Below are 22,913 nucleotides of genomic sequence, written 5' to 3' on the forward strand. Positions count from 1 at the left end.
TAGGAGAATGACTCAAGTCCAGGAGGTTAAGGCTGAGGTGAGACAAAACTGTGTCACTGCACTCCAGCCTGGGCAACAGAACAAGACCTTGTCTCATAAAAAAGAAAAAATATATATACACGTATATATATGTAATTGTAACCCTAGCAATTGATCAAGAACAGAAACTTCAAAGTCAGACTGCCTGGCCTCAAATTCTAGCTCTACCATTTACTAGTGGTATGACCTTGGACACTATTTAACTTTGTTTCTCAGCTTTCCCTTCTGTAAAAATGGGTTTATAACAGTAATACCTAGATGAGCTAGTATTCATAAAGCAAGGTCTGGTCATAGTTTGTGCTAAATAAATGCAATGACCTATCATTCTCACTCTTGATGTATCTTAAAAATACAGATGATCCCTGACTTATAGTGGTTCCACTTAGGATTTTTTGACTTTACACTGGGTTTATTGGGATATGAATTGCATTTTTTGATTTATGATATTTTTTACTTATGATGGGTTTATCAGAACGTATTTATCAGGGCATACCTCTACTGTAACTTGGTATTAGTGATTATCTCTAAGTGGCTGTTCCACCAGAGACTTTATGTTCTTCTCAGCATATCTTTTTATTACATACATGTGTGATTTTTATAATAAAAGCTATACAAGTTTCTTATGCATACAAAGTAAGTCAGATAATCCATCTAGCATAGAAGTTTGTCTTTTTTGGTGATACTAATGAAATACTATTTGGACAAATGGGCCATTTATTATATTTCAGAAGTCCTTCTAATATTGTTAGTAATATTACTGAAAAAGAGAAAGCTGTTACATTTATATGAGGAAAACAGAGTTTATAAAGACAACTGCAACTGTTATGAAAATTATGGTTGACAATCTCATGAAATTTTATAATAATGTCATTAACTATTAGACTCACTTTCTAACTATGTGTAAATAATAGACTGGGTGATGGAAGAAGTATTTCAGATAGATGCCTTATTGATCCATTAATTTTGTAACAGTGGAAAGAGCCGTAGTAGAGTTGGTGTTGATCCTGTTTTTCCCTCCAGACAGGGCCAGCTTTGGCCTGTTCTATCTCTCATTACTGTGATGATGGCTGTATCCAGATGCTAAACACTCCAGAGACACTCCAAAGCAGTGTTAAAGACTCTGAACACTTCATCTCCAAAGAATGTAGCATTCCAAGAGAAAACAGGCCTCCTTCTGACACTAGTAAAACTGTGAAGGTGTGTGATAAATCAGAATCAAAATGAGAAGCCACAAATTCTCTGACTCTTACAGTGAGTCCTGCTCTTCTCTTTTCGATACAGTAACAGTCATATTAAAAAAATAATAATAAAGCTTGTACAGACACACTAATGAAAACAGTGACAAAATATATTCAAATGTAAAGTATTATAATACCTAGAGGCCATTCTAGATGGGAATCAAAGAATAAATAGCTGGAGATGTAACTAAGGATAAAAACATATGAAATGTCTTGGGCTATTTGAGGGCATTAGTTTTGAGAGGGTGGGCAGGAATAGTTTGTCCTTAGGGCAATGTTGCCTCCATTTTCTTTCCTTCCATTTTTTCTTCCCTTCTTTTTCTTTCTTCTTTTTTCCCTCTCTTCCTCATTCCAGTTCCCACCCTTCCTTCTTTCCTTTCTCTCTACAAAAGTTTAAATTTCTTCACAGTCACAAAACAAGGACTACAGGGTGCTGAAAGTAACATTTACTTGACCCAACAACCTCCTAAATTTTAAAATGTTTAAAATTTAAAATAATAAATGTTATCTATATCAAAGAAAACAAAATGGTAGCCAAAAATTTTTGGCTACAAATTAGAATTCTTTTTTCACTAACAAATCAAGTGTTTAAATCAAAACTATGTGCAAGATTGTTTCTAAAATGACCACTGCCCGAGTCTGCTAACAAAAATGCAAAACAATCGGCTTTAGTACAATAGAAATACATAAATTATAGCCACAAATGTTCATTTAAAATTTCAAAACAACGTTTGTTTGTTTTGTTAAAGCATTATGTAATTCCTAGCATTTTTGTTTCTTCTTGCTTTTTAATGAGATGTCATTTATATAAAGTACACAAGTGTACATCTTGATAAATCTTTCCATGGTTTACAGCCATGTAACCACCAACCAGATCAAGACAGAGAACTCCTCAAAGACAGTGTTTCCAAGTTAAGGTGTATGAAATTCTCTTGAGGATGTTGTTTAAAATCTGGATTCCTAGGTCACAATCCCAGAGGTTCAGTATCCGTGGGTTTAGGGTAGGGTCTCTGAGACTGATTATTTAATAAGCACTCCCACTTTGAGAAACTCTGCCCTAGAAGGAAAACTAACTTAATTTAATGGCTCTAGAAGTTCTATTATTCTCTACTTTAAAGATATTTATTGGGAAACCTAGGTGCTTTCCTACCAAGAAAGAATATATATGACATTTGCTATCCCTATGTAATATTAACTTTTAGCATTGTTTCTTTCTTTGAGCCAGTCTCCCAATTGAAGTTTCCACCAGTCCATGGAAAACTGAAAATTAGCAAGTTATTCATAAAGGTAGATGTTTCTAAATATCATCATTTATTTTCAGATGATGCTCTTCCTACTTTCAGGACTTTCAAATGCTCTATTCTTTACAAAATAATTCTAACAGTAAAATAGTAGGGGCTTTTTTCCTATTAATTCTGAGAAATTAAGAGATAGAAATACTATATTGTTCAAATTTGAAAAATCTGGGCTACCAAGACTTCAGGTCTGCTCCTGAAATTTGAACCCATTGCCACCAGGGGAAGTAGAATACTATAGCCTGTATGATTTCAATTGTAGGGGTACTTTTTTTCTGTCAGAGCATGTTAAATTTAACTGCAGATTTTCTACTACAATCTTGTGTCACTTAACAATGAGGAGAAGAGGATATGTTCTGAGAAATGTGTCCTGAGGCTAGTTCATCATTGTGCTAACATCAGCGTGTACTTACACAAACCTAGATGGTAGAGCCTACCACACACTTAATGCTAGATGGCATATATAGTCTGTTGCTCCTAGGCTATAAACCTACACAGTATGCTATTGTACTTAATATTGTAAGTGGTTGTAACACAATGGTAAGTATCTGTGTATCTAAACATATCTAAACATAGAAAAAGTAGAGTAAAAATACGGTACTATAATCTTAGTGGACCAGGTGTAGTATATGTGGGTTTGTCACTGACCAAACCATCATTATGTGGTATATGACTGTACTCTGAAAAACAAACTTACCTTCTTCTCGCTCTATATAAGCAATATATGGTCTCTGTAAAAAACTTCCAAAGAATGGGAAAAACTAAGTCAAAACCATCAAACCATTGTTAATATGTTTATTTTTTCCCAATCTTTTTCTATGTACAGATTTTTTAAACAAGTCAGGAATGAAATGAAAATAGAAAGGTAGATCCATTACCACCTGATATTTTTCTTCAGCAGTTTCCAATGTCATTAAAAATCCTTTCTTTGTAGTTTTGTCTATATAGTGTTCTATCTCAAGGATGTATCATTATTTATTTATTTTTTTTTTGAGACAGAGTCTCACTCTGGCATCCAGGCTGGAGTACTGTGGTGCAATCTTGGCTCACTGCAACCTCTGCCTCCCGGGTAGCAATTCTTGTGCCTTAGCCTCCTGAATTGCTGATTATATGGGCATGCACCACCATGCCAGGTTAATTTGTCTTTTCTTTTTCTTTTTTTTTTTGTATTTTTACTAGAGACAGGGTTTTGCCATGTTGGCCAGGCTGGTCTCAAACTCCTGGCCTCAAGTGATTCATCCACCACTTCGGCCTCCCAAGGTGCTGGGATTACAGGTGTGAGCCACCACACCTGGCCTCATAATTAATTTTATTAACAACCTTTTACAATTTTTAAATTTGGAGGTTGTTTCCACTTTGAAAAGATGTAGGCTGGGCACAATGGCTCACTCCCGTAATTCCAGCACTTTGGAAGGCTGAGGCAGGTGGGTCATTTGAGCTCATGAGTTCAAGACCAGCCTGACTAACATGGTGAAACACCGTCTCTATTAAAAATACAAAAATTAGTTGGGCATTGTGGCAGGTGCCCATAATCCCAGCCACTTGGAAGGCTGAGGCAGAAGAATTGCTTGAACCCAGGAGACAGAAGTTGCAGTGAGCCAAGATCATGCTACTGCACTGTGGCCTGGGTGACAAGAGCAAAACTCCATCTCAAAAAAAAAAAAAAAAATGTAGGCTGGGTGCAGTGGCTCACCTGTAATCCCAGCACTTTGGGAGACCAAGGTGGGAGGATCACTTGAGCCCAAGAGTTTGAGACCAGCCTGGACAATAAAGTGAAACCACATCTCTCTATATATTTATATTTTTAAGGCAACTAACATTACAAGGAATATTTTTGTACTCCCTTAAAAATAACATTTTGAATGTATCTTTAAGATAGATTCTTTTTTAAAGGAAACTGGTACAGGGATATACAGATTTTTTAAGGCTTTTGATGTATTGTAATTTAATGACCCATTGCTGTTTAATAAAATCTCTGCAACTCAGTGGCTTTAGAATCACAGCCTTCATGCTATTCTAATGGAGTAGTAAAAAAAGAAAAATAAATAATAGCTATATATTATGCCTCTGTATGATGTTGACTGGGGTCACTCATGCAGGTGCTTTCAGCTGAAGGCTCAACCAAAGCTGGATGTCTAAGATGACTTCGCTCACATATCTAGCACCTTAGCTGGTATATTAGTCAGTTCTTGCACTGCTATAAAGAAATACCTGAGACTGGGTAATTTATAAAGAAAAGAGTTGGCTCATGCCTTTAATCCCAGCACTTTGGGAGGCTGAGGCAGGCAGATCACCTGAGGTCACGAGTTCGAGACCAGCCTGACCAACATGGTGAAACCCTGTCTCTACTAAAAATACAAAATTAGCTGGCCGTGGTGGCACATGCCTGTAGTCTCAGCTACTCAGGAAGCTGAGGCAGGAGAATCACTTGAACCCAGCAGGCAGAGGCTGTGGTGAGCCGAGATCACCCCATTGCACTCCAGCCTGGGTAACAAGAGTGAAACTTATCTCCAAAAAAAAAAAAAGAAAGAAAGAAAAAAAAAGAGTTGCCTCACAGTTCTGCTGGCTGTAAAGGAAGCATAGCAGCTTTGGCTTCTGAGGAAGCCTCAGGAAACTTACAATTATGTCAGAAAGTGAAGAGAAAGCTGGTACTTCACATGGCTGAGAGCAGGAGGAAGGTGGGGGGAGGTGCTACTCGCTTTTAAACAACCAGATCTCGTGAGAGCTCACTCACTATTCAGTACCAAGGGGTTACTGGTGCAAAACTGTTCATGAGAACTCTGCCCCAATCCAGTCACCTCCCACCGGGCCTCAACTCCAACACTGGAGATTACAATTCAGCATGAGACTTCAGGGACACAGATCCAAACCACATCAGCTGGGATGGCTGGAAGAGCTGGGAGCTGACTTGGCCTCATCCTGCATAGACTGTCGTCATTCAGTAGTCTAGCCTGAACGTACGTATAGGGCAGCTGAATTCCATGAAAGTAAACGTAGAAGCTGCCAGGCTACTTTAGACCCAGACCTAGAAGTCAAAGCAAGTCATGAGGCCAGCCCAAGTTTCGGGGGAAGACAAACAGACTCCACTTTTTAATGGAGAAGCTACAGATTCAGATTGCAGAAGGAGACTGAGGTAAGAAGAATAGTTGTGGTCATCTCTGGAACTAATCGACCACCTATCACCATATTATCATTTTATATAACACCAAATAAAAAAGTGTATGCAACATATACTTTCATCAGAGTGGCATGAATTAAAAAGTGTGTGCAAGGATATGTAGGAACAATAACTCTTATATACTCCTGGAAAGAGTGTAATCTTGAATGCCCACTTTAGAAAACAGTTTGGTATTAACTGCCAAAGTTCATAGGTATATACCTGAAAAAATGGGTGCACAGGTAGACTAGAACATATGTACAAGAAGGTTCCTAGCAGCATCATTCATAGTTCAGTACAGCCCAAAACTAGAAACCCTAAACTTCATTGAGTCTAAAATCGATTTTGTGGAAATGTGAAATATTACAAATCAGTGAAAATGAGGAAACAAACATTCAGCAACATGAATGAATCCTTTATACATAATGTTGAACATAAAATCCAAGTCACAAAAGTATGCATACAGTATGTTTCCATTTATGTAAAGTTCACAAACAAGCAAAATGAAACCATGTTGTTTAGGGATGCAAACAAATAATGTAACTATAAAGGAAAACAGAGAAATAGTTATTATTTTAAAGCTAGAATAGGAATATGCCCCAGTAAGGGGGCGGAAAGATGGTGAGGAGAATCTAGGCAGAGAAAACAGCATAACTGGATCATGGGAAGGAGCTGGTTAAATTTAAGGAAATTAAAGAAAGCCCGTACGCAAAAAGAAGAATAGGAACTTACAGGCCAATTTAAGGATTTTCAGGTTTCATGCTAAGAACAACAAAAAGCCATTGATTGGTTTTAAGCAGATGATAATATAATTAGGTTTTCATATTCAAAGGGTAATTTTGTCTATCCTGTGTAAATTGATTTTAGAAAGTCAAGAGTGGATACAGGGATATAGTTAGGAATCTATTTGCGGTAGCTTCAGAGATGATGTGGCTTCAACTGGTGCCATGATAGTGGAAAAGGTGAGAAAAGAATAAATCTGAGGTAAACTTGGAAGGTGTAATTAACAAAAGCTGATGTTTGGCAGGTTAAAAAGCAGAATGAGTTAGTGTGACTTCTATTTTATGGCATGATCAACGGGGGCCATTGATAAAGAAAGGGCACACTAGTGGAGGGCTGGACCTTGATTTTGGATTCCGGAGAGACATGCAATTGCAGATGTTACTGAACAAGTTGAATAAATGATCTGGGGCTCAGATGAGATGCTTGAGTCAGAAAGAGGAATTTGGAAGTCATCAGCACTGATATTTTTCTCTTTTAATATACCATGGCAGTAGAGGAAATAGGGCATAGCTAAAGTACCAAGAGAGGTAAAATGACTCAGATAGGACAGGTAGAAGCAAGAAGCAATCAAGGTATTAATACTACCTATGTGCAAGGCACTGTGTTTGATGCTGAGGGCACATGGATGAATAAGATATGGACCCTAGTTTATTGCCAAGTAGAGGAGATGCACATTTTAGCATATCACATGTATCTTACTTGTTAAGTGACAGAATAAAGGTAAGTACAAGAGGCTGTGGGAACTCAGAGAAGAGCAGTGAAGCCTGGAAAGTCCAGTAAGAATTAACCAGCAGAACGGAAGGAAAGGCATTTCAGGCAGACATACTAAGACACACAGAAGCACTGAGGCATAAAAGAATGTAATGATGTACACAATTGCAAGCAGACCAGTATGATTAATGTACAGAGTTTGAAGGCTAAGTGACAGGACATCAGAGCAAAGAGAGAGAAAGACCCCAGTCATGGCGATCTTGCATGCCCTGCCAAAGAACTTGGGATTGAATCAGTAGGAATACAAGTGACATGGTCATATTTGCATATTAGAAAGATTACTTAAACTGTGAGTGAGGGATGAGGGTAAACTGAACACAGCTGAACTGGTTAGGAAAGAAATAAGTGGCTGAATGGGGGTGCTGATAGGGACATGGGGGAAATACATTCGATAAGTATTTAGGACTGTCTTTTAATTCAAAGAGCCTTTCCAGAAGGTCATAAATGGTCATTTCTAGTTTGCCCCAGTTTTAAAAGCAGTTGACTGATATTTGGAAGACACAGCAGTGGCCCAAATTGTCAATCTCTGAATTCCACCCCCACCCGCCGCACGCAGCGCAATTAGATAGCAAAGCCAAAACGTCTAAGCAACATTTACAGTAAAGCTAGGGGACCTTCAAATACAAGCAGGTGGTGGTAAACTCCCTCACCACCCCCATTGCTATCACAGACTATCAGGGTCTGTGCAGGAGCAAGAAGGTAGCCAAGAAGCTGAGCACCCAGATTGCAGCCTGTAGGTGAGAGCAGGTGCGGGCAGGAGTGCCAGCAGCCTGGCCTTGCAGGCCACTGCTCAGGGCAGCCTATTAGGAGGGAGCACCTTGTCCACTTGGCCAGGGTGGCACTTCTGCTGGCAGACTGCAGGCAACAGAGCAGTGTCTAGCCTGCCTGTGACTCCAAAACCTGTGACTAGAGGCTGCTGCCTCCCATCTGGGACACATCCCCACACTGAGAAGAAGAATCTGCTACAAACAATACAAAAAGGCACTGGGACAGATGGGATAAAGGAATGTAAAGGTCCAGTGGAGAGGGTTGAGGGCCAGGGAATCCCAGAAAGCAAGCCACTGATGCTTTCACCACTACGGAAAAACAACAAAAGGGGGAGGTTCTTAAAGTCAGAAAAGATTTCCTCCATTCCACCCCGATGTAAAAATTGGGGGAAACTAGAACTGAACACCAGGAGAGTATGGAGGGAAAATGCATATACAATTATTATTATTATTTTTAAAAGGAGCAAATGAACATCTCTACAGGCAAGGAAAGCAGGCCAGGAAGATGTGCCTAAAAAATAGCTCAAAATAGTAACCTCCCATTTTAAAACAAGTCTAAGAACATTAAGAAAATTATTCAAGATTTTGAATAATGGTGCTTTGTGGAAGAACACCATAAGTTGCAATCAGAAAAGCTCAGCATTGAGGGGACAAAACGACAAAGAATTAGAGATAAAAAGAAAATATTATTTCCAACACAAAGATGAACTGAAAAGGAATACCAGAGAAAATTGATAATGCCTGAAAAGAAATAGGAAGTAGCCAGGCCTGGTGGCTCATGCCTATAATCCCAGTACTTTGGGAAGCTGAGGTGGGCAGATCACTTGAGGTCAGGAGTTCAAAACCAGCCTGGCCAACACGGAGAAACCCCGTCTCTTCTAAAAAAACATAAATTAGCCGGGCTTGGTGGCATGTGCCCATATTCCCTGCTATTTGGGAGGCTAAGGCCGGAGAACTGCTTGAGCCCAGGAGGCAGAGATTGCAGTGAGCTGAGATTGTCCCCCTGCACTCCAGCCTCAGTGACAGAGCAAGAATCCATCTCAAAAAAAAAAGGAAGTGAAAAAGGAAATTAAAAAAAAATTTTTTAAGCAGCATTTTTGAAATAAAAAAGAAATGAAGAGATCAAGACTGCTAGTGAAGCAAGTATTATAGATAAACCTTTTCCAGCAGCTATAGACAGAGCACTGCTTTGTATCTGCTGCTGCCTTAAAACCAACCTCTTAGGCATCTTTGTATCTCTGTGGCCTCACTTAGTTCTTGTCACATGATAAGAAGGTGATGAGAAACTAGGGGAAGCCATTCCACGTAAGAAAGTCAGGGAAGACTTCTCTAACCATATCCATAGCCTCACATTATCAGGTTAGTTTGATATAATGTTAAATTATTCAGGCACCTTCCCATGCATCCCAGTTGTTCCCCTGTGAACTACCTCCAAAAGGTGCATGGAGTATAGTTACAAATACACCTAATTCCAGACCTCGTAGAACTCGTAGTTGAGTGGAAGGGACAGATGGGTAAACAGATAAATACAGCATGACAAAGGGCATAGCACAACTCTGAACAGTATTACCAGCCTTGTTAACTCTTCTGCCTTGGGCCTCTGAAGTCCCTGGAAAACCCTGTTTTCCTGTTTGAGTTCCAGGCTGAATATCTGCCTGGCTCCCTACATCATTTCAATATTTACTTTTTACTTTCTGGCTAGATCAGTAACTTGACATGCATGCAATACTAGCTTAATTCCCTCATAGCCAGTTGATCATAGCATTGGCTTGAGATACATGACTTAATGTAATATGACAATTTTATTTTAAAATTGCTTTCTTAAAGGGCCTGTATTTATCCCACCAAATATTTCAAATAAATGCTAAATAAGATTTTTGGCCAGATAATTCAAACTGGCTACTAGCCAAGAGAATGTGTTCACTAGGTAACTGTCATTATTAGAAACCTATGCTGCATTTCAGTATCACTGTATTTCTATCAGTAAGCACGGTCACCAACCACTTAGTCTCATAATCAGGCAGGGAATGTTTATTTGTACTGCAGGAATTTTTAAAGACAGATAACACAGACAGAATATTCTGTAAGAGACACACAAAATTAGAAGTATTTAAACAAATACATAGGTATTTAAATTATGTTCTGAACGGGCTAGTGGTTTATATTAGCTTGTCAACTCTTCTAGCTTCACCACAATTCTTTTAGATTCCTCTGAGATACTCCCAGTTACTGGAAATTGCTACTCTCCACCCAATAATGGGATAGCCACATTCCAGGGTCTACTGTTGGGGACAGATGAAAAAGAACAGTGACGGTTCCCCTTTCCCAATATCCTTTACTTCACATGTTATGAGGCCTCAGAACTAGAGTAAAATTAGCTGTCAATCCTAGCTTTATATGAGGTGGTAAGTGAAGAAAGAAGGGGATTAAAGTTCTCCAAAGGCACCTTCTCTCCATGTGATTCTTTAATGAGGATGACAGCAGGATTGAGGCTTCTGGAAATTCTCACTCAGGCATTAGGTGTAATCATAGGGAGTTCCAATAAGGTCCCTCAAGAGCAAGAGAATAAGGTCAAGAAAAAGTCATCTTCGAAAGACACACACTCCAATAAACAGTAATTATTTTACAAAAAGACATAGAAAACACTTAGATGTAAGATATGTCTTACATCTAATTAAATAACTCCATTAATACTTCATATGCATCTCTATGGTTGTGCAATGTGATAACATTGCAGCAGAATTCCAGGTTTTTACATATCTGTCCCTTCTGCCTACCTGTGAGTTCCTTTAAAAAGGAACAGTATTTTAGTCAATTTTTTTTACCCTAAGAAATTAGCACTGTATCTGGCTCAGAAAAGGGATGAAACAAATGTGTGTTGACTAAATGAACTGGAAGTATAACCAAAGAAGGCAGACATTGAATTGTAATAGGGATCTGCATGTAGTATACAGGAAAGGTTATCTGATTAAAATGTTAATGTTACTTAGAAATATCTGAGATATGTGGAATCAGCAGACATGAACATTCTGATAGCTAAACATGAAACATAAATCAGCAGACATGAACATTCTGATACCCACCACAGTAGTGGTGGGTATTCATTAGACTATTCCAAAACGTAAGCCAATTTCTTTCAAGAACACATAGTTCTAGATACCCAGGTTTTGTGCACATTCATTTTTTTTCCCATTTAATACCTTTTAAAAACATTTATTTATTTACTTATTTAGAGATGAAGTCGTGTTCTGTCACCCAGGCTGGAATGCAGTGGCACAATCTCGGCTCACTGCAACCTCCACCTCCTGGGTTCAAGCGATTCTCCTGCCTCAGCCTCCTAAGTAGCTGAGATTACAGGTGGACACCACCATGTCCGGCTAATTTTCGTATTTTTAGTAGAGACAGGGTTTCACCATGTTGGCCAGGCTGGTCTTGAACTCCTGACCTCGTGATAAACCTGCCTTGCCCTTCCAAAGTGTTGGGATTACAGGTGTGAGCCACCGTGCCCAGCCTACTGACTACGTTTTATGTGCCATGTACTGAGATGGGAACTGTAACTATAATAACAGATATTCATAGCCTTTGTTATCAAGATATTTGGTAGGAGGAAACAACAATAACAAAAACGGTGAACTAAAATGTTATAGGCTCTGCAGCCAGGTGCTGTGGCTCACGCCTATAATCCTAGCACTTTGGGAAACTGAGGCTGGCAGATCGCTCGAGCCCAGAAGTTTGAGACCAGCCTGGGCAATATGGTGAAACTACTGCAAAAAATATTAGCTAGGTATGGTGGTGAGGGCCTATAGTAATAGCTACTTGGGAGGCCGGGGTGAGAGGATCACCTGAGCCCAGGGAGACCCAGGCTGCAGTGAGCTGTGACTGTGCCACTGCACTCCAGCCTGGGCAACAGAGTGAGACCCCACCTCAAAAACGAAGCAAAACCAAACCAAACCAAACCAAAACCAAAAATAATGTTATAGCCCTGAGATAAAAGTTTGCTGCCAGTACAGAGTGGTAGAAGAGACTGATTACTTCAGATGAGTTTTGCTAATGGGAAATAGAGAACAAGGATGATGCTTCAGCCAAATCTTAATATATGACAAGTGGTCAAAAGGGTGAGGACAAAAGAGCATTTTAGACTGAAGGAGCTTTATTGGAGAAACAATAAACTTGGTGGCTTATTTGGGCAGAGCTTACCATGGAAGGGGTATAGGATTTCAGAGAGATGAGGTCCAAAAGAACTTTATTTCATGGGCTAAGAAGTTTTGACTTTATATTACACAAAATAGAAACTGACAGAGTATATTAAATGCTAGAGCCACCATAACCAAGTACCACAGATTGGGTGGGTTAAACAACAGAAATTAATTTTATCACAATTCTGTAGGCTGGAAGTCCAAGATAAAGGTGTTGACAGGGCTGTTTCTTCCAAGGCCTCTCCTTACTTATAGATATCCATCTTCTTCCGGTGTCTTCACATGGCCTTTACTCTTTACATATCTGTGTCCTAATCTCCTCTTCCTCTTAGCACATCAGTTATATTGGATTGGGGCCCACCCCAATAATCTCATTTTAACTTAATCACCTCTTTAAAGACTCTGCTTCCAAATACAGCTACATTCTGAGGTACTGAAAGTTGTGACTTTGACATATGAATTGGAGAGAACATAATTCAGCCCTTAACAGCGTTAGATCTAATTTAGATCATCAAGACAGCAATGTGGATGACCAGGGCAGTGAGACCCTTTGGAAGACTTGCAGTATTTAGTCTGTATGGGTGATGATCCCAGGGTTTGTTTTGTTGTTGTTTTGTCCCTGTCATGGCTGATAATCTGAATTTGAACAAAAGACACAGTGGGAAGCATGGCAAAGGAAGAGTCAAAAGGGTCAACAGGAATACCATGTAAAGAATCACTGGCCTGCAGGATAGAATTCAGACTCCTCGGCATAGTCCACAGGCTTCTGACAATTTTCCTCTGACCTTTCAGTGTAGCAGACTCTTGTCCTGCCACTCAACACAATGCACACCCTGCCCTCTAGCCATAAAACCTCATAGCCTCCAATCACACTAGGCTCTTCCTCAAGGCCAAGCCTGTGTGCCTGCTCTGCCCTCTGCCTGAAATATTCTTTCTCCTCTTCTTAGCCAAAAATCTGTCTATTCAAATAGAAGTAGTCAAATGTTGCCTTCCTCATGAAACTCTAATGTTCTCTGGCAGCAAGGAACTTCCGCCCCTAGACTCGCAGGAGCATTCTGCATAGACACTCTCATATGGTGCTATGATTAGTTTACACTTTATACACTTGCTACTCTGACTAAATTGTAAACTCCTTGTGGGCTGGGACTTGATTCCTTTGTTTCCCTAGAGCTTGACATTGTGATCAGCAAATGGGAAAGTCTTCAATAAATATTTGATAAATGTGTGAAAATCAAAGTCTACCCTTGATACCACCTAGACACTACCAGGTAAGGCCTTTGCTGCACTTTCTCTGCAATATCTCTTTTTTAACTAAAACTCTAGGAAGAGATTAAAGAAAGTCAGATTTTCCATATTTGGGGCTAAATCTCTCTTATAAAAATAAACAAGATATTTTACAAACCAGCAAGGAAAATTCCAGGGGAAAAGCCAGGGGAATCAGCAGAGTTTCCAATCTGTCACCACTTTAATCCATCTTGTAAATCACTTCCAGTTTAATTTTAAAGGACAAAACACCATTGTCTTCATGTCTTTTTCTATTTAAGAATTTAACAAGTGGTTCCCTTTGCCTATCTGATCAAATCCAAGTTTCCCCGTCTGGTTTTGAAGACCTTCCATGGTGTGGCTTCATTTTGCCCATCCAATCCACTGTCTACACAACTGTCAGAATCACCTTCCTGAAACACAGACAGGATTATTCACTCTCATACTCAAAAATACTTTAAGGCTCCATGTGACCTAAGATAAATCATCTCAAATTCCTCACATTAGTTTTCTACTCTAGTAAGCCCTCACTTAACGTTGTCAATAGGTTTTTGGAAACTACAACTTCAAGCAAAATTAAGTATAATGACACCAAGTCGTTGGGTTTATTATCCTCAACAATGTTATAAGGAAGCAACCTTGAATTAAATGACATTATTGGAAGGCCTGCTGTACTTCATTTCACTTAAGGTAGCAGTTTCCAAGAACCTATCAACAACATTAAGTGGGGAGTTAATATACTTGGCCCTGGTCTTTCTTGTCCAGGATATTCTCCCCTATAGACTCCAGTTATCAGCTCACTTCCCGAGTTGTCCTTCACAAACATTTCTTACATTTTCCTGTTTCTGTGTCTTTACAGTGTTCAAGTTGTTTCTGAACCACCTGTACTGTTCTCTTCCGTATCTGTAGTACAAGTTAGCAGTCTTAACAGAAAATACTTCCAATCTACTAAGCTTTCTCCATCTGCTCTACCTCCATTCATAATCAATTGCTGTTTGGGGTCAGTCTTGAACAGAAATTGTTCTGTTGCACAATCTGACATAGTTAATTGCTCTTTGCTGCTTGGACCACTCTCCTCCTTTGGCTTCTAAGACACTACTTTCTCTTCTTCCTCCTCTTCTCTCTTCCATGAACTGGCCAGTCCTTCTTTAGCTTTTTTATTTGATATGAATTGTCCCAACCTATACAAGTTAAAGTATCTAAGATTTAACCCTCCTCATCTCTTTTCTAAACATACTCATGCTCAGATTTCATCCAGTTCCATGGTTTTCAATTTCAACAACTGGTTAAAAAGAACTAATTTTCTATCTTCAGCTCTATCTCCTTTCCCCTGACTAATATATTCCAATGCCTAATCAGTATCTCCACTTGGATGTCAAAAGGGCATCTCGAACATAATATGTCAGAAACTAAATTATTTATTTCCCTCTTCCCTAAAACTTACATCTACATATCCTTCCTCATCTTAGTAAATGGCCCTCAGTTCTTCTAGATCTTACAATCATCTCTGACTCCTCTCTTTCGCATCTAATCCATTAGCAAATTTTACATTGAAAATATGTCCAGAATCCAGAATTGCACTATGTCCACAACTCTTTCACTGCTACCACTTTGGTCCAAGCCATAATCATCTCTTTTTTTAAAGTTATTTCAATAGTATCTTTACTGATCTCTCTGTCCCTGCATCCCTAACCCTGAATGTGGTCTTTTTAAAGCAGAACGCTGATTATGTAAACTCCTCTGCTCAAAACCCTCTTAGCAGCTTCCCATCTCATTTAGAATACAACCAAAGTCGTCACCATGGCCTACAAAGCACTATGACATCTGACCCACCATTGCTTCTGAGTCCATTTGCTACCACATCTACTCTTAGCTCTAGCATTTCTAGCCTCCTTGCTAATTCTTACAGGGCTCCAAGCACACTTCTGCTTCCGTATCTTTATACTTAATATTCCTTCACCAGGAATCTTCCTCCTCTAGATAGTAACAGGCTCTCTCACTTCCATCAGGTTCCCTTTTAAATTCTACCTTATATGTCTGGGTTTGGTGGCTCATGCCTATAACCCCAGTATTCTGAAAGGCCAAGGCAGGAGGATCATTTGAGGCCAGGAATTTGAGATCAGCCTGGGCAACACAATTAGAACCTGTCTTTACAAAAACTTTTTTAAAAAAATTAGCCAGATATGGTGGCACATGCTTGTAGTCCCATCTACTCAGGAGGCTGAGGTGGGAGGATCACTTGAGTCCTGGAGGTCAAGGCTGCAGATCAAGCTGATACCAAGCTGCTGCACTCCAGCATGAGTGGCAAAGAGAGACCCTGTCTCCCAAAACAAAACACAACACAACACAACAAAAAATTCTACCTTGTAATTGAGGCCTTCTTTAACTACTTTATATAAATTTGCAACCTTTCCCCAGTCATTCTCTAGTCTTTACCTTGAGTTATTTTTCTTCATATCACTTATTACCACTTAACAAAGTATATATTTGTTTCTATGTTTTTAATCTACATTCTTCCACTTGAATGTAAGTTTCTTTAGAGAATGTTTTCTTTCCTTCTGTATTGCCTGGACCTAGAATAGTGCCTAGCATGTTGTATGCATTTAGTTTACATTGAATAAAGTAATAATTGTCATCTACAAGACTAAAAGCTCCTGTGGCCATGGACTATTGGGATTATATATTCCCAGTAACACCTACCTTAGTACCTCGCATATGGTAAAAGTTCAGAATGTTTGTCAAACAGAATTGCATCTTTTTGCTCTCTGCTTCTCAAAGATGCTCTCTGTTCCTTTTTGGCAAGTTTTCATACTGCTACCTGCTTCCTTCCTTCGTAGGCCCTACTCACTTCTGCCTTCTTTCCTGTTTATGTCTTAATACAACTTCTTGGGATTCCAGGAAACTTCAAATTACAACTGTTATTTCTCAACTCTTAGAGGCCACACAGACTATGCCCCACAATTTAGCAACTTATACTAGCATGTATTCTCTGCTACATGGGCATTCAGCCTTGCTGAATAATGAAATGAACATTCCATTAACAAAAATATCCCTTCTGTGGCCTGCCACGCTCACTTCCCTCCCACCCTCACATCCTCCTTAACCCTTGGCAATCACTAATTTAGTTTCCATTTCCACAATTTTGTCATTTCAAGAATATTATATAAATAAAAACATTAACTATGGAGCATTTGGGAACTTTTTTTCACTCAGCATAATTCCCTGGAAATTCATTTGGGTTGTTGTGTGTATAGCTAGTCTCCTCCTTTTTATTGCTGAGTAGCATTTCTAGAAATTATTTTTATTTTTACTCTTACTTATTCATCATATCTAATCTAACAGCAAGTCTTGTCAGTTCTACCACCAAAGTCCATCTTGGTTCTTATCTCTTCTATTTATATGAATATATTTGTCTATACCATCATTAGCCCTTGCCCAGTCTGAGAACATCAAACTGATATCCTGTTGCCTTCACTCCTGCCCCTTCACAATTAATTTACCACATAATAGGCTATGTGTTTCAACTAAAATTCTTTACAGGCCGGGCGCGCTGGCTCAAGCCTGTAATCCCAGCACTTTGGGAGGCCGAGGCAGGTGGATCACGAGGTCAAGAGATCGAGACCAACCTGGTCATCATGGTGAAACCCCGTGTCCGCTAAAAATACAAAAAATGAGCTGGGCATGGTGGCGCGTGCCTGTAATCCCAGCTACTCAGGAGGCTGAGGCAGGAGAATTGCCTGAACCCAGGAGGCGGAGGTTGCGGTGAGCCGAGATCACGCCATTGCACTCCAGCCTGGGTAACAACAGCGAAACTCTGTCTCAAAAATAAATAAATAAATAATTCTTTACATCACTCTCCAAAGGCCTACTTCCTTCTTTCACCCATATGCTCATTCAAAAATATTTATTGAGTGCCAACTATATGCTGGTCATTGCTTAGACTTTGAAGAAGCAGTTATTATATTTTAAAAAATGACAAAATCCCTGATCTTGTGGCATTAATACAATAGTCAGGGGAAACAAAAAATAAACAAAACAAGTAAAATTCTGTAAAACAAAACAATAAAATAAAGCAGGAAGGCAAGATAAGTTCTTGTTGTCAGGTGAGTTAAATTTTTAAATAGACTGGTCAGGGAAGGTCTCACTGAGCAGATGACATTTGAGTAAAATATGAAGGAGACAAGGGAAAGAGCTACACAGATAACTGGGTGAAGAGCATTCCAGGTAGAGGGAATAGCAAATATAACAGGACAAAATGAAAGCAAGGTGGGAGTATCTGAGGAACTGAAGGAAAATCTGTGTGGCTGGGGTCAAGTGAGCAAGAGGGCAACATTTAGGAGATGAGGTCAGAGAGGTAATGGGTCCAAATGATCTTCTGGCTTTTTAAGCCATTTATAATACCTACTACATCATTTACTCTAATTGATAGCAAGCTTTGGAGAGTTTTTAGCATAATTTGACTTTAAAAAATTCACTCTGGCTGCTGTTTCAAGAATAAAGCACAGGAGGAAGAGGGGAAGCAAGCTGATTAGTGAAGAAGTGATTCCAAAAATCAAAGCAAGAGATGGTGGTGGTTTGCATAGAGTTCTAACTTTGGAGGTGGTGTGAACTGATTGAGTCTGAATATGCCTTAAAAGTTAGAATTGGAGGGTTTGTTGGTAGATTTGATGTAGAGTATAAGAGAAAACGTCAAGAATGACTCTAAGGTTTTGAGTCTGGGCAACTGTACAATGGAGTGACCCATTCACTGAGGTGAAGAGTACAGCTAGAGCAGGTTTGGGTGAGCATGGGGAAGCTTGGTTTGGGACAAGCTTATGTTGAAATGCTGGGTACATTTGAGTCTGAGGCTAACAGTGTTGCGGCAATAATTTGGGAGTTGTCAATGTGCAGACTGCATGTAAAGCCATTAGACTAGATGTTAACATTTAGGACATTGGTCTAGATGGATATGTCCAAGGTCTCTGGGCTCTTTGAAATGAAAAGGCCTAAAAGATGAGAAGTAACTAGCAAAGCACACTGCAGAGGACTTAGAAAAAAACCCCACATTCCTTACTATAATCATGACCTGGCCCTTGTAAAACTCTTTAACCTTACTCCCAGTACACAGGACACTCAGTTTTTGACACGCAAACACTAAGTTCCTTCCTGTCACATGGTCATTGTCTTTGCTCTACCTTCCAACAAGTGCATTTTTACCCTGGCTCTAGTTTTAATCACTCGAACTAGAAGTAAGAGTTCTCTTACTACAACTCTCAGCTAACTTGTTACTCTATCAGATTTTTCTCTAATTTCCTTAATTCCCATCTGAGTTTTCTCTAACCATCCTAATTAGGCCCAACCCAACTCTCCACCAAATTATGGTTCTTACTATATCTGAAATTTTTTTCACTTTTCTGTCTAGAAACCCACTCTCACTTTAACAATAGCTTACAAAATGATTAGTGTATGCCAAATGAAAAAGCCCAGCTACTCCTCCCAGTAGCAACTTCCTGGAGAGCAGGGGCCTCCTCATCTTGTCCTTTGCTGCATCCAAATGCAGTCACATTGCCTGAGCAATCAATTCTGAGCTTTCAATAGTTACTAACGGAATAGTGTGGAAGCCACTGACTGGTGATTGAAGGCCAGCAATATAAAGAGGATACCGACAAACTTACACATAGAGGGAACTGTTTTCGGTCACTCGCGCCCTAACGCAGAGGGAGGGGCAACCCGCGCGCATGCGTCGTTGTTCTCTGCTCGCCAGGCTGAACCCGCTCCTTTCCGTAGGACACTTTTACCACTGCACATGCGCAGTACGGGATCTGTCTGTTCGTTTGTCGGCGCTATCAATAAAGTTTTGGTGAGCACAGACTCCCTTCTCTTTGGCAAGATGGCGGAGTACGACTTAACTACTCGCATCGCGCACTTTCTGGATCGGCATCTAGTCTTTCCGCTTCTGGAGTTTCTCTCTGTAAAGGAGGTGAGGTCTTTGAGCGCGAGGAAGGCGTGGGAACCGGTGAGGTGCTGAGCGAGGCCGAAAGGCGGTGGCTGTAGCCCTAGGCCCGACACGTGCGAGTCGGTCGCGAGTTTGGTTCCTGGACTGACAGTAACGACCTTCTGATAGTTTAGCGTCGTCCCAGTTAAGAAGCACCTCAGTATTCGGCAGTGAGGAGGCGGGAGGTTACCGAGAGAGAAAAGACATCTCTTGTTTCACTTACTGAGGTGTCAATGCCGGAGGGACGTTCGCATCAGTTCCACTCGGAAGTTGGCGATTCGCTGGTTTAGCTAGAGAACCTTAGAGCTTCACAGGCCGGGTTCTAAAAGCAACTTGGAGTGTTGTTAGAGCTTTTGATTTTTCTTTTGGGAACTGTGGGAAGCCGGGGCTTGGCTATGGTTCTGTCCATGTCGAATCGTTTGGAGTGATTCTTTTACACTAAAGTAGAGCTTTAGTTTCCATGACTTTGTGAGTTCTTTGCGTTGAGTTTTCCTTGTATTTGATAAGTAAGACTTCCTGGAACAGCACATTTTGTCAGAGGGGGACGGCGCTTCCCCGCACCCCCTCCCCCAAAAAACCCCACAGTCTTTAAATGTGTTTTCCAGTGTGTATGCTGTACTGATTTCAAGTGATTTGAATGGTCGTTAATGTTCAATTACCTACTCAAGATATCGTGAATAAATGTGTAGTTCTGGAACTTCAATTTAAAGCTTATCCCACTCAGTCCTGAAAGTTTTATTGGACTTGAAAGTTGGAGCTAAAAGAAAATTCAGCTTAGTTATATCTTGAGTTAATTGGGAATTTGATGCATTTTAATAATTACAGTAAAGTACTTTGCTATGATGAAGGAATTCGGATTTCGGCCAGAAAAATAGTGAATTCTTTTTCTGGAGGCAGATCACAATGTAAGTCTACTTAGGGCACTCTAGATTTGGGGAGTGGATTTTGTGTAGCAAAAAACAAAAAGCAATACAACAACGTCCTACACAGGTGGTTGTGGCTCATTAGACAGGTATAATCCTCATATTCATTTGAACCTTTTCCAAACATGGACAACTCTAAAATTATTGATGATAGGAAACTGCTAAGATCATTTTCAGCAAATGTCCAAGAATGTCTTGTCATGTAGAACTTAATCTTGAAAAGATATGTTTTTGCTTTGATTCTTCTTTTTTGTAATCTTAGACCTGGAGTAAAACATTCCCATCTGCATTGTTTTCTTTCTGGAAAACTGAGGACAAGAGATCTAGTAAAAGTGCCACATTTTGAAAGTCTTTACCAGCTACTTGTAGAAGTACTTCTGAACTAGCTGAACTTTATATATTGTTGTGTTCTTTATACTTTCATTTTTTTATGGCAAACAAAAGAAAAGGAGGAATATGTAAATGTAAATTAGATTTTCATAGGGCTAGACGAATACTATTATTAACTGCAGGCAGTTGAGAATCTGTGGGGAAAACTGCCCAATACCCGCCTACTTGTAAGGTAGCTGTCATACACCAAGAGGAAGACAGGTGCTGGAGTATTTACTTAGCAATTACTAAGTACATTTGACTCTTGGACAATACAGGGGATAAGAACGGTGACCTCCTGCAGTCAAAAATGCATGTATAACTTTTGACTCCCCCAAAACTTTATTGCTGCCCTAATGTTGACAGGAAGGCTTACTGAGACCATAAACAGTCCTGTTTTGTATGCATTGTATACTGCATTCTTAAAATAAAGTAAGCTAGAGAAAATAAAATGTTCTTAAATCATAAGGAAGAGAAAATATATTTACTATTTAATAAGTGGAAGTACATCATCATAGAGGTCTTAATTGGCTTCATATTGAGTAGACTGAGGAGGAGGAAAAGGAGGAGTTGGTCTTGATGCTTCAGGGGTAGCAGAGGTGGAAGAAGTAGAGGAAGTGGAAGGGAAGTCAGGAAAGATAGGCATACTTTGTGTAACTTTTATTGAAAAAAATTATGTAAATGGAGCTGTGTGGTTCAAACCCTTGTTGTTCAGGGGTTACTTGTATAGGGCCAGATAACTGTGAGAAAGCCAAGATAAAACCCAGACATCTCACCACTAAAAAAACTTACTTATCCTTTAGCATCAACCTATCCTTTAGAGTTGAATTTTTGTTTTTTTGTTTGTTTGTTTTGTTTTTGAGGTGGAGTCTCACTCTGTTGCCAGGCTGGAGTGCAATGACATGATCTTGGCTCACTGCAGCGATTCTCTTGCCTCAGCCTCCTGAGTAGCTGGGATCATTGGTGTCCACCACCATGCCTTGCTAATTTTTGTATTTTTAGTAGAGATGGATTTTCACCATGTTGGTTAGGCGGGGTCTCGAACTCCTGACCTCCTGATCCACCCGCCTGGGCCTGGATGAATGTTTTTGATATAAGGCAAAAAGTAATAAATGTCGGAGAGGTACTAGTAGAGCGCTATCAAAATTGAAATTCTGTTATCTTCAATGAGCAAAAAGGACTTGGAGGAGGTGAGGCTTTGAGTCTTAGAAGGCTAGATAGTTAGGATAGAATCAGTGATCCTACTATGTGAGGATACAACAGCCCCCCCACATCCCCTTAGCAGTTTCAATTTCTGCAGTTCCAGTTAATTATGGTCCAAAAATATTACATGGAGAATTCCAGAAATAAGCACCTTGTAAGTTTTAAATTGTGCGTGTAAAAGTTTTAATCGTGTGTATTGTAAAAAAAACAGTAAGTATCGGATTGAGGTTATCTGCTGTTTCAGGCATCCCCTGGGGTGTCTTGGAACATTTAGCTCATTGATAAGGAAGGGCTGTTTTGCACCAAGAGAAAAACAATTTGATCTATTTGTAGTACGTTGGAGTATATAAGCCTCATGAGAGTGGAAGCTTCGTTGTGCTCTCAGCCCATAAAATGGAGTCTGGCATAAAGGCTTTTTATACTTCTTAATAAATGATTTAATGAATACACGTTTGTGTCTCACTGTTCTTTACTTTCATGTGAGGCAGAAGACCAGATAGTAAAATATTTAGGACCCTTGGGCTCTGAATTGGACCGTGGATTAGAATCGTGGCTCTGTCATTTAATACCTCTGTGCTGTCAGAACAGACTCTTTTACCTTCTTAACATTTTCTCATGAAAAAGATGTTAATACTACCATTATTTCATGGGGTTAGAAAAATTATGTGAGATAATTCATAAAGCACTTTGCTCTTCTGGGACAGAGTGAGTACTCCTGAATGTTTTCTTTTTTGAGACAGGGTCTCACTTTGTCACCCAGGCTGGAGTGCAGTGGCACAATCTTAGCTTACTGTAGCCCCGACTTCCTGGGCTCAAGTGATTCTTCCACCTCAGCCCTCCAAGTAGCTGGGACTACAGGTATGTGCCACCACTCCTGGTTTATTATTATTATTATTATTTTTGTAGAGATAGGGTTTTGCCATGTTGCCCAGGCT

The 22,913-nt window shown here is 39.8% G+C and overlaps 1 protein-coding gene across 46 annotated transcripts in view; it reads left to right on the top strand.

Annotated features, from left to right (window-relative positions):
- The window catches only part of EIF3E (eukaryotic translation initiation factor 3 subunit E), a 242,319-nt gene that overhangs the window by 172,669 nt on the left and 46,737 nt on the right, over positions 1-22,913 (top strand). For 29 of the 46 annotated variants that reach the window (XM_078353293.1, XM_078353300.1, XM_078353296.1 and 26 more), the window contains one exon: positions 19,276-19,468. The exons of the other annotated variants lie outside the window; for them this stretch is intronic. In XM_078353293.1, the coding sequence (XP_078209419.1) occupies positions 19,276-19,468 (193 nt within the window). The remainder of the gene's footprint in view (positions 1-19,275; positions 19,469-22,913) is intronic. 46 annotated transcript variants of the gene reach the window in all.

Source organism: Callithrix jacchus, chromosome 16, assembly GCF_049354715.1.
Source record: "Callithrix jacchus isolate 240 chromosome 16, calJac240_pri, whole genome shotgun sequence".
Lineage (NCBI taxonomy): Eukaryota > Metazoa > Chordata > Mammalia > Primates > Cebidae > Callithrix > Callithrix jacchus.